Genomic DNA, 12,588 nt, shown 5'->3' on the forward strand with positions numbered 1-12,588 from the left:
TATACATATACATATATCCCCATATCCCCTCCCTCTTGCGTCTCCCTCCCACCCTCCCTATCCCACCCCTCTAGGTGGTCACAAAGCACCGAGCTGATCTCCCTGTGCTATGCAACTGCTTCCCACTAGCAATCTATTTTATATTTGGCAGTGTATATGTGTCAATGTTACTCTCTCAGTTCGTCCCAGCTTACCCTTCCCCCTCCCCGTGTCCTCAAGTCCATTCTCTACATCTGTGTCTTTATTCACATCTGACTATGTATACTTTTCTTATCAAAATGCCGTAGCAACATGATAGCTACTTGATACTGAAAAGTATCTTTAATTGACAAAGCTTTTTATTTTTAATTTAAACTTAGCCTATGGTTAGCGTGAGGCATTTAAACCATCTACTTGACTTCATGTGAATCAAGAACAAAACCTGAGTCCGATCATTTCTGGCCTGACCTTCTACCCGCTTTCTGGCCAACTGTCCCTATAATTCGAACGCAATGACATTTCCACCAGAAGCCTCTATTACTAACAATTATAGTACACATGGTTCTCAGACAGAATCCTTCATTCAGGGTGTCCAGAGTTTCATGAATCTCACTTATCTTCAAAGCCACTGCTTGAATAGGGAGGAACTTAGATTTTAAAAAGCAGTCCATTTTAAATCAAAAGGAAATTCTTATCCAGAAATTACTTATCCTTATTCTTAGTGTCTTACTCGCCCCCCTGCTTCCCCTTCTTGTTTTGAAAATAGAGGTAAATAAAGATGCATACGAACCCGCGTCCCCTGCATCGGCAGGCGGACTCTCAACCACCGCGCCACCAGGGAAGCCCCTGGGTCAATATTTTTAACCAGGGCCCTGTATGCTGTCCTCCAACTGTAATCAGTCTGTTCTACTTTTGTCTGAGGTATAAGCTATAGGAGCCTTAAAGGGCACCGTCCCCGTTGGCCTCTGCTTGCTGGCTTGCAAACAGAAGTTTTATATTTATGGACAGTAATCCAGAGTGGTGTCCATCTGAGTTTAGAATTGCTATCACAGCAGAAACTGGAAACCTCAAGAGCTATAAGCCATTTAGTACGTCTACATGGAAGCCACTTCTCATTAGAGCACATAAAAATATACAGTGACCAGAACTTAGCCTCCTGGGCTCTCATATCCTCCTCAGATTTGCAAACAACATATGCACACGAGTCCTCTATTTTTTGTTTATAGTGAATTCTTAATTGCCTGCAAAATTACTATCTCATCACTTATAATTTCATGTAGCAGGTATGACTATGTATACTTTTTTTTTAACATCTTTATTGGAGTATAATTGCTTTACAATGGTGTGTTAGTTTCTGCTGTATAACAAAGTGAATCAGCTATATGCATATGTATATCCCCATATCCCCTCCCTCTTGCGTCTCCCTCCCACCCTCCCTATCCCACCCCTCTAGGTGGTCACAAAGCACCGAGCTGATCTCCCTGTGCTATGCAACTGCTTCCCACTAGCAATCTATTTTATATTTGGCAGTGTATATGTGTCAATGTTACTCTCTCAGTTCGTCCCAGCTTACCCTTCCCCCTCCCCGTGTCCTCAAGTCCATTCTCTACATCTGTGTCTTTATTCACATCTGACTATGTATACTTTTCTTATCAAAACGCCGTAGCAACATGATAGCTACTTGATACTGAAAAGTATCTTTAATTGACAAAGCTTTTTATTTTTAATTTAAACTTAGCCTATGGTTAGCGTGAGGCATTTAAACCATCTACTTGACTTCATGTGAATCAAGAACAAAACCTGAGTCCGATCATTTCTGGCCTGACCTTCTACCCGCTTTCTGGCCAACTGTCCCTATAATTCGAACGCAATGACATTTCCACCAGAAGCCTCTATTACTAACAATTATAGTACACATGGTTCTCAGACAGAATCCTTCATTCAGGGTGTCCAGAGTTTCATGAATCTCACTTATCTTCAAAGCCACTGCTTGAATAGGGAGGAACTTAGATTTTAAAAAGCAGTCCATTTTAAATCAAAAGGAAATTCTTATCCAGAAATTACTTATCCTTATTCTTAGTGTCTTACTCGCCCCCCTGCTTCCCCTTCTTGTTTTGAAAATAGAGGTAAATAAAGATGCATACATCTTTTGGGCTACACAAATCTTAGGCTTTAAGGTCTCTAGGAAGCTATTATTGCTTCATCAAGAAAACTGCAAGTGGGCCCTAAATCTCCTTACCCCTGACTTCAGCAACTGCTGGGAAAATGACAACACATACACCCCTACCTTAAAAACTCTCTGCTTGGGACTTCCCTGGTGGTCCAGTGGGTAAGACTCCGCACTCTCACCACAGGGGACCCGGGTTCGATCCCTGGTCAGGGAACTGGATCCCATATGCATGCCACAATGAAGAGTCTTCATGCTGCAACTAAAAGAGCCCGCATGCTGCAACTAAGACCTGGCGCAGCAAAAATAAATAAATAAATATTTTTTTAAATGAGGGGGGTAGGCTAAAGTATCATTTCTCAGCCTTTTTTCACGTTGTGTTGACAGATAACTTACAAAACACATTTTATGTCATGTTTGATTTGAGGACTCGCATGCTGCAACTAAGACCTGGCACAGCAAAAATAAATAAATAAATGTTTTAAAAAAACAAAACAAACAAAAAAAAAACTCTCTGCTTGAGAACGACAGTTCACTTAGAACATCTTTCCCCGGCAGCTGCAACGAGGGCACCTAATTTTTGTTAAAGCTCCAAGTCACAACAGACGGTGTGGGTAATGATGATAGTTCTGATAATAAAGATGATAATGATATAATAACGTCATTGTTATAATGACATTAATCATATGATTCAAGAATGATAATACTATTTGGAGAATAACAAGAGATGTTAGCAAACGGGGAAAACTAAGCCCTAAAGAACCTGAGAGCATTTTGTTTATTCCAAAGATCACAGGATACAACGACGTTTCAAAAAGTTTAAGGTACTATCAGGACATCAAGTATTACAAAACAGATACTTGAAGCCACACACTAAACCCGTGATCCTCAAACATCAGGGGAACCGGTATAACCTGGAGGGCTTGTTAAACCGCAGATCACTGGGCCCCATCCTCAGTTTCTCATTTAGTCGGTTGGGCGTGGACCTGAGAATCTGCGTGTCTAACGAGTTTCTAGGAGAGCTGATGCTGCTGGTCCCAAGACCACACTTGGAGCCTCCCGGGAAAGGAAGGAGATGAAGATCTACTGAGGGAAGGGAGAGAACGGTTACTTAAAACTGCCCTGGGTCAGGCTTGCTCAGGTGTTTATACAGTGCATCTCCTTTAGTCCTCAGAGCTTCCCAAGGAGCAATGCTTCTCATGATTTGCCAGAGCAAAATGGGAGTGAACACACATAAGCGAAGGATCCGCTTAGGCAGTTCTCTAGAAATAAAAAAGCTCTTTGAGGACTGTATTATCTTTTATTTTTTTATTTTTTTTATTTATTTTTTTTTTTTTTGTGGTATGCGGGCCTCCCCCCGCTGTGGCCTCCCCCGTCGTTGCTGCTTCTTATGAATTAAACATAATTAAAAAATTATTTATCAGATACACTGCTTAACTCTTAACCTCAATTTCTTTAGTAAAATTGGCCTTTGGGAACATGAGGAAAAGGATGGCTGAAGTTTAGTAATTGGTCGATGGTGAAAGAGCTAGTACATATTTCATCTTTTTTTTTTTTTTGGCCGCGCCATGCAGCCTGCGGGATCCTAGTTCCCCGACCAGGAATCAAACCCGTGCCCCCTGCGGTGCAGGCACGGAGTCTTAACCACTGGACCGCCAGGGAAGTCCCAGTACATATTTAATCTTAATTAGTTTTAGAGACGTGCACCTAGGCCCGCAGGTCTCTGAAGATAACGTGCATCCTGCCAGCTTACTCAACCTGCTCGGCCACCTGCGCCTCCCACACACCTGAACACTCCATCAGGCTCCTCTCTGCTCCTCCTTTATGGAGTCGCTGTTGTTCTGGCCAAACTGGATTACTTGCTGTTCCTCAGAATCTTCTCACTTTTCCTGTTCTCCACATACATGCTCATTATTCTTTGCTGCTGGAAAGCTCCCCTTTTTACTTCCACCTGACTAGAATCTTCCACACCTTTTAAGGTCCAGCTGAAATGCCATTTCCTTTTTGAAGACCAAATCCCATTTTTAAAAGGCTGCTGGACGGAACTCCTTCAGTGAGTTCCCATGGCTGCCCAGACAGATTTAATGTCAGCGGGCATGTGATTGCTTTTGTTAAATTACCCTGTGTGTATAATCTCACGGGCCCTGATTTACACATGCCTCTGCAAAGAAATGGCTCTGTTGGACGTTAAAGTTAGACTTGTATTCAAACATGAAATTTTGTGCAATGTAAGATATTGGAGTGTAGATAGAAAGGAGTTGGAAAGAGGGAAGAGATATGGTGACATATGTATACGTATAACTGATTCACTTTGTTATACAGCAGAAACTAACACACCATTGTAAGGCGATTATACTCCAATAAAGATGTTAAAAAAAAAAGAAAATGAGTAAAATTCTAATTAATTGCTTTAAAGTCATGAATGTGTCAAACTGGTTTGTTGGAGCATTTATTTTCAAAAAAAAAAAAAAAAAAAAAGTAGTTGGAAAAATATATTTACAAGAAATCCCCAACAGGAAGCTTTAGGTTATGATGAAATTTGTGGCTATGAATTAGAATAAAGTCTAAAATGTAGAATGTACCTAGCTTTTTAGGATATCAGAAGAGGCTTTGAAAGTCATTTAGGACAACTCCCTTATTTCAAAATCATAGAATTTTTGGAACCTGCTTTGTATTATGGCCCGAAGTTCCATTTGTTTAGTTAATGCAGTTCAATTTCCATCTTGCTTAGCTTTGGTTTTCTTCATATTGCTACCCGAAGAAAGCTTTTTGCCCTGAATGATGATTTAGTTCTGAAGGGCCAGACCTGACTTTGGTCCAAAGGGAGCTTAACTGCAGGACCTCCTTTGATTTTAAAGGTTGCTAACCGTAGTGGTTCGGAACCTCTGAGGAATGAGCCCTTACCCCCGAGTGCCATTTTTGATGAGTCCACCAGCCAAGCCACAGCTGCGGCCAAGCTTGGGGAGGAAGCTGGCGCTGGGTGGGGTGGCCATCAGCTTCATCTGGCCGGCGCCAGCTTTGGCCTCAGAGAGGTGTCTCACATGCTGATTACATCTCGGTTCAATCACGTAGAATGAAAAGAGTGAAGGATACCAAGGGCCTTTGTCTTTCCCACCTCTGCATGCTCCTCCCAATCCCAAGGTGGTGAAGAGCAGGGATTTTAGAGGTGGGTAGAAACAGGTGTGACCTTAGGAAAGTCATTCAACCTTTGGCGGTCCCAGTTCCCTAGCTACACAAAGGAGATGATAAGAGGACTGTGACTATCTTAGGGGTAATTGGCGAGCTTAGGTGGGGTACTGTTGAGTACTTTATAAACGTCAGCCACTGTCACCATCGGCAAAGGGCAGCCGGTCAAGCACTCTAGATTCTCAGCCACTGTCACCATCGGCAAAGGGCAGCCGGTCAAGCACTCTAGATTCTCTCCTGTGTAAGCTTCAGTCCCTCCCGGACTCAATTATGATATCACTATTGACTCCTAAAACTATATCTTTTTCAATTAATTAATTAATTAATTTATGGCTGCACTGGGTCTTCGTTGCTGCGCAGGCTTTCTCTAGTTGTGGCGAGCGGGGGCTGCTCTTCGTTGCGGTGCGCGGGCTTCTCATTGCGGTGGCTTCTCTTGCTGTGGAGCACGGGCTCTAGGCGTGTGGGCTTCGGTAGTTGTGGCACATGGGCTTCAGTAGTTGTGGCTCACAGGCTCAGTAGTTGTGGCTCGACGGCTCTAGAGCGCAGGCTCAGTAGTTGTGGCACACGGGCCCAGCCGCTCCGCGGCATGTGGGATCTTCCCGGACCAGGGCTCGAACCCGTGTCCCCTGCATTGGTAGGCGGATTCTTAACCACTGCGCCACAGGGAAGTCCCTAAAACTATACCTTTAGTCCAACTTTTTTCCTGAACTGAACACTAGGCTTCACAAGACAACCTGGAGGTGCCCTTGGAACCTAAAGCAAGTCCAAAACTAGATCATTCCCTGGCACTGAGCACCATCTCGTCTTGACCTCTCATTTGTGAAAGACCCTGTCACCTTTCCAGATACGCTGGCAGAAGGACTGAGTTTGGTTTTTTTTTTTTCAACTACTTCTTTATCCTCCATGTAATCAGTTGCCGAGTCATTCATTCACACATTCACTTATTCAACCAATATTTATTGGGCCTTTTCTATAAGCTAGGTACTGTATTAAACTCTGGGTACACAGTGACGAACAAAACTTACATGATTTCTGCCCTCATCTGCAAATATATAATTACACATTGGCATATATACTTAGAAAGAAATTTCAGTCAGTAGGAGAAAGTACAGCAGGGGACTTAATTTAAAATGAGGCAGGAAAGAACTCTTGGAGGAAGCGAAAATTTGAACTGAGGCCTGAAAGACGAAAAGGCTCTGTCAGGTGGGTAAGGAGTGCAGCGCGCTGCTGGTAGCAGGATCAGCAGGTACAGAGGCTCGAGGCTGGAAAGGACCTGGTGCATCTTCTGAGGAACTGGGGGGAAGGCCACGTGGCTACAAGGCTGTGAACTTGCTTGAGTCAAGGCTGGAGCAGGAGATTCCCAGGGCTGTATGGGAGCCCCTGAAGGGGTCTGAGTAGGAGAGGCGCAGGGTCGGACCAGCCTGGCTGCTCTCAGAGAAAGGACTGGGTGGGCAGGAAGAAATCAGAGGCCCATCCGGGGGCTGCTCAGGCAGTTCTGGTGACAGATGGTCAGTGGCCGTGGTGATGGAGGAAAGTGGTGTATGTGCCGCACAATTTGGAGGTGGTGTTGATAGGACTTGGTGATGGGGGGGAGGGGAGAGAGAGAAAGGGAGGTGGCAAGGCCGCTTCTTAGGCTTCTGGCTCGAGCAGCTGTGTAGATGAAAGTGGCCAGGGAACCTACCTTCCAAAAGAGCCTCTACTGCTGTATCAGCTCCCAGTACAGTGCCAGCCACATCGCTCCCCTTTCAGGTATCTGGGATGGCTCCCTATCACCTGCTTAAGCACACACTCCTTGCCTTGGCTTTCAAGGCTCCACGACCCATGTTTCCGGTCTTATTTCCCACCACTTCTCTACTTAGGTTCTGCTTCGGTCCAACCGGACCACTTCCTGTTCCTTGAATGTGTAACCACATTACACATTGTGTACACATCACACGTCCCTGCCTCAGTGCCCCTGGCTCATCCTATTCCTCCGTCTCACCATCTCCGTCTGCTGAAACCTTATTCAACGACTTTCAAAGTTCATTCAAGGTCCAGTGTTTAAATCTCACAAAGCTCTGTAACTCTCTGATAGCACTTAGACTTCTGCCTGTTACTGTGGTTATGACAGTACTTATCTTGTGCCCATTCCCTGCCCCCAACAGACCGTATGGCATAGCTTTGGGTGCCCGGCCCTATGACTCATTCTGCATCACCGCCCTTGCCCTTACAAGGGGCAAGTACAGTGCTTCACCCACAGGAGGTACATTTTACTGAATTCGTTTGGGACAATTCATGTTATTAATTATGCTAAGGAACGATGAGACCCAAGTTTTTGAGGCCGAGATGTTTTCCAGTAGCATCTGCCAGCACTAGAGCTCACAGCAGAGTTTATCTTCCACCAAAGCTCCTGGCAAATCACACGCAACACAAACCATGCCTCCCACAGTCCTCTGCCTGTTCAAAATACTCCAGTGCAGCAGTGCTCGTAAGCTTACCCTTTCCTCGAAGTACGGAATCTTAAAAATTACAGCCTCTAACTCAGGATTTTTCAAACTGCTTGTTGTAACCCATTAATGGGTCATGAGATCAATTTAGCAGGTCACCAACAATACTAAAAAATAAAATAGAAAATAGCCAAACACACTGCCTATACTCAGGATGAGTAATGTTTCCTGAAACTTTTGCTTCCAATGCAAGTATCCACCTATGTGTATAATGGGTCATGATGTAAAATGTATTTCTTATCATGGGTCTCAGTTAAAAAGGTTTAAAGGGGCTTCCCTGGTGGCGCAGTGGTTGAGTCCGCCTGCCGATGCAGAGGACACAGGTTCGTGCCCCGGTCCGGGAAGATCCCACAGGCCGCGGAGCGGCTGGGCCCGTGAGCCGTGGCCGCTGAGCCTGCGCGTCCGGAACCTGTGCTCTGCAACGGGAGAGGCTGCAACAGTGCGAGGCCCGTGTACCGCAAAAAAAAAAAAAAAAAAAAAAAAAAAAAAAAAAAAAAAAAAAAAAAAAAAAGAAGGTTTAAAGGCTAATGCTGGGTGGCCCACCTCAAGATCAGCACACAGAACTCAAGTAGGGAGAGTAAGATGTTAAGATGTTAAGGAAAAAGTAATGAGACTATCTAATTAAAATAGTAATGAGGGGGTAATCATATGATTCAGTAATGATAATAATATTTGGAGAATAACAAGAGATGTTAGCAAACGGGGAAAACTAAGCCGTAAAGAATCTGAGAGCATTTTGTTTATTCCGAAGATCATAGGATACAATGAAGTTTCAAAAAGTTTAGGTATTGGGACTTCCCTGGTGGCGCAGTGGTTAAGAATCCGCCTGCCAATGCAGGGGACACGGGTTTGAGCCCTGGTCTGGGAAGATCCCACATGCCGCGGAGCAACTGAGCCCGTGCACCACAACTACTCAGCCTGCGCTCCAGAGCCCGCGAGCCACGACGACTGAGGCCGTGTGCTGCAACTACTGAAGCCCGCGCGCCTAGAGCCCGTGCTCCGCAACAAGAGAAGCCACCGCAAGGAGAAGCCTGAGCACCGCAACAAAGAGGAGCCCCCGCTCGCCGCAACTAGAGGAAGCCTGGGGGCAGCAATGAAGACCCAACGCAGCCAAAAATAAATAAATAAATAAAAATTTAAAAAATAAAGTTCCCTTAAAAAAAGAAAAGTCGAGTACAATTAAAAAAAAAAGTAATGAGGCTATCCCTTTAAAATGTGAATGTCTGACAGCAATATATAATACCTAATCCTTCCCTCACGGTACCTGCATTTAGGTGCTTTTAACCCAAATTAATCTCATTAGTAGAAAGTGAAGAAAGTGAGTCAGAAATCATTTCGGACTACAGGCATTCTTGGTACCTCAAGCAAGGATTTCCTCCACTATCCCAGCTCCCCAGGAGAGCTGGTTCAGGAACTCCATTGCTGAAAGGCTACTGGTTTCTAGGTTACAATACACAGAAGTAATAATACCTTTGTAAGAGAAACATATTTAAAAACAGAATGCACCCTTTCTTCCACACACTTGTCAACAAGCGTATCAATTTATGTTTCTATGTATGTATTTAACATAAACCTAGAAAATACAGTCCTATACAGCCACGTGCAAGACCTACGCCTGATCTGAGGTAACGTGAACCCCAAGTTGGTCTAAACGTGAGATAAACTGTGAGGTACTGAAGGCAATAGCACATGTGGGATAGGAAGGGGGGATGTGGGAAATGGTACAATGGACAAGGGGGCTCAGGAGTGTGGTAGATGTATTATGCCAAGTGTTGATTACTTTGATGCTTGGTGGTAATGAGAGGATGAGGTCAGAGGGGTGGGATACAGAGAAAACAATTTTCTAGACAGCTGTATGCACCATGATAGTATATAGTAGTCCACCAGGAGTGCACAGGCTGTATTTGATTATGTCAGCACTAAAAGGACAGATTCCAAGTCCTAATTCCAGCCCCAGCTCCATTTAACAGGTTGCCCCTTATAATTTGTTGCTTCTTGTGTTACATTCTCCATTTATAGTTGAGACATCAACAGTGAGCCACAACTACTAAGGAATGAAATGTAAACACTCTTAATTGACAATTAGAATCCCAACAAATAACTGGGCCAGAGACAAGGATGAAGAAGTAGGAAGTTCAAAGTTGGTGTTGTGCAGAGAACCTTAGATTGAGGTACTGATAAATTTGGGTTAGATCTGGGTGACGTGACATGAAGCAAGTCACACAACCAAACGTTCCTTCCGCCTCTAAAATTTTACAGTTCTACAAGGGAGGGAAAAGGTGACCTTCCTCTGGAAGAAAGGAAGATTATCTTGGTTTGGTGTGTAATAGGCAAGTGACAATGGCATTACCCAAGGTTGTTTAAATATGAATTAATGCCTCTCGCATCATCTAGATCGGGTTAGGTGATATATGTCAGTGTCTCTACTGACTACTGGATAGCTTCCAAATTTCTTTCCCGGCATTTAAGGCTTTCCACATCTGCCCAACTTATCTCAAATTTCTTGTGGTTCAGACCCGCTCTTACCCCCCAGTCTTGTGTGCTTAGTTCTTCCCCACCCCTACTCTCCTAGCTAATGTCCCATAGCCTTCCTAAAACCTTCCAGCTACTCAAATATTTATGTATCAGCTCTTCACCTTTGAATTCCTACAAGACTTTACAGCAGTCCTATCAGATAGGCATTATCGTCCTCATTTCATGAATAAGAAAATTGAGGCTCAGAGAGGTTAAGAGGTTTGCCCAGGGTTCCACAGTTTGCAAGCAGCAGGAGGGCTGGGTCTGATTTGTTTGCCTTCCAAGTCCACACTTTTTTCTCTCATTGTGCCATGCTGCTTCCGTGTATTAAAAAACCACGGAGGAAGGATGCAGTATAAAAGCCTATAAACCAGTTATAATAAGTTTGTTGTGACATAAATGCAGATACAAAACATCCTTTGAACCACGTGTGCGATAAACGCTTGGGGTAGCATGGATAGTTTTTAAGAGGTTGCCACTCTTGTTTCCCAAGCCCAGTATTAAAGCGATATTCCAGGGTAAATGACAGGTGTATGGCTAAGGAAAAGAAAAAGCAATATGGTATAAGAAGAAAATATTAGAAGCGGGACAAAAAGATGAAGGTGTAATACAAGCTGGGAATGCACAAGAGACACTCAGAATATGCAAGTATGGAGTATGGGGCTGAGGGGGCCCATAGGACTAAAATATCTAAGTTAGGGGGCCTATACTTGCCAACAGGAAGCGCACGTGTGTGACGGTTGATATTAATAACAGCAGTACACATGGACAGAGAGTAGAACTCCAGAGAGAGACAAATACGGACGGGTCGCCGGGACACAGGGTAGAGCATGGCAGGATGAGAGGGTGGTGGCGCCTAATAAGGGGCCAGAAGGGTACAGCAGGGGTCGAAGAGAAAGGTGAAGAGGTTCAGAGGGCACGGCGCCCTCAGACTCGGGACTAGACTCGTCTTCCTCTCCACAGCTGGTTGGTGTGTTCTAGGATTCACAACTGCACCCCACAAAGCCCTCCCGGTGGCTCCGGGAAGAGGGGGCGGTCACTTCCCCGTTCCTTGGGGACTCCGCGAGGGGTCCTTACCTAGGAAGATGGAGATGATGAGCCGCAGCGCCTGTTCTGACGCGCCCAGGGACGTCGCCAACTTGTTAAGGCTCAGGTCCTGGAAACCCCACCGCAGCACCGTCGCCAGCTCCGCCACTGCTCCCACGTCCCCCTCGGCTGCGGACGCCATCTTAGCTCCGGGCGCCCCCCGGGGACCCCTCAGCTCCGCGCGCCCAGAATGTGGGCACAACGCTGGAGCTTCACCCCCAATTCCGGCCCGGAGCCCGCCCACGGCGTGCGCATTGGCTGCAGGACCGCCCAGCGGCTCCGGGATCAGCCTATCATTGGTCGGCCCGGGCAGGGGGCGGGGCCTCACGCCGCAAGGTAGGCAGGGGGCGGGGCCGAACGTTTGTAAGGCAAAGGTGACTCGGGCCGAGAATGAACGCGGGGCTAGCAGGGGCGGGGCTTGGAACCGGGAACTAGGCCCGTGATTGGAAAAGTCAGAAGCCTGCGGCGCGGCGACGGTAGAACTCAGTTCTAAAAGCTCGGGGGAGGAGTCGGGGCGGGCGAGAGTCCGGCCGGCTCGAGCGCTGCCTCCCCATTGGCTGAGACGGAGCAGGCGAGAGTCAGGGCGGGGGGGCCGTCACCCGACCGCGAGGTTACTCTCGGTCGCCGGCGCGCCGGGGTTACTGGGGCATGTAACGGGAGGGCGGGAATTCCTGCCGCGGCCTCGCGAGCGCCCCCTAACGGCGCCTCGGCTGTTTTTGAACCGTTAGACACGCCGCCTTCCCTCCCCGAGGGTGGGGAGACCCCGGCGCCCCCAGCACTCTTTGCCTGCTCCTTTGGTTTCATGTAACTTCCTGTATTAAAACTTTACCTTCCCCCGAGAGGCGATGAAGTTAAGATATGCTGATTTAGTCCTTATGATTTTCATTAAAAATTAAACTAGTTTGTCATTATTCAGGTAATACAAGTTCAAGATCAAAGTGCAAAGAGGAATGAGACTGAAGACAAAATAAAAGTCCTTTCTTCCCACATTACTTCCCATTCTTACTTCCACTGTTCAGATTAGACTAACGAAAATGTGCCAGGGCCTGTGCTGGGCTCTGAGCCCAAAGCTGTGGAGTGGGGATGGCGCACGGTCATATAAAGCGTGTAACTGCAAGAGAAAGGAACAAGATTCCGTGAGGATACTTAACAAAGGAACACTAAGAGTTT

General features: G+C 45.9%; 1 protein-coding gene across 6 annotated transcripts in view; it reads right to left on the reverse strand.

Moving 5' to 3' along the window:
- Positions 1–11,661, reverse strand: part of LOC114486467 (uncharacterized) — a 15,024-nt gene extending 3,363 nt beyond the window's left edge. For 2 of the 6 annotated variants that reach the window (XR_008617663.1, XR_008617660.1), the window contains exons 1-3: positions 11,410–11,661; positions 2,597–3,232; positions 2,267–2,438 (exon numbers count right to left, since the gene is read on the reverse strand). Coding sequence is in view for 2 of the 6 variants with exons in the window: in XM_028490976.2 (XP_028346777.1) it covers positions 11,410–11,560 (151 nt within the window). In the remaining 4 variants the exon portion in view is untranslated. The remainder of the gene's footprint in view (positions 1–2,266; positions 2,439–2,596; positions 3,233–11,409) is intronic. The other 4 variants (XM_028490976.2, XM_055085455.1, XR_008617661.1 and 1 more) reach the window with 3 other exon arrangements.
- Between the last annotated feature and the right edge of the window lie 927 nt (positions 11,662–12,588).

Source organism: Physeter macrocephalus, chromosome 6 (assembly GCF_002837175.3).
Source record: "Physeter macrocephalus isolate SW-GA chromosome 6, ASM283717v5, whole genome shotgun sequence".
In the NCBI taxonomy this organism is placed as follows: domain Eukaryota; kingdom Metazoa; phylum Chordata; class Mammalia; order Artiodactyla; family Physeteridae; genus Physeter; species Physeter macrocephalus.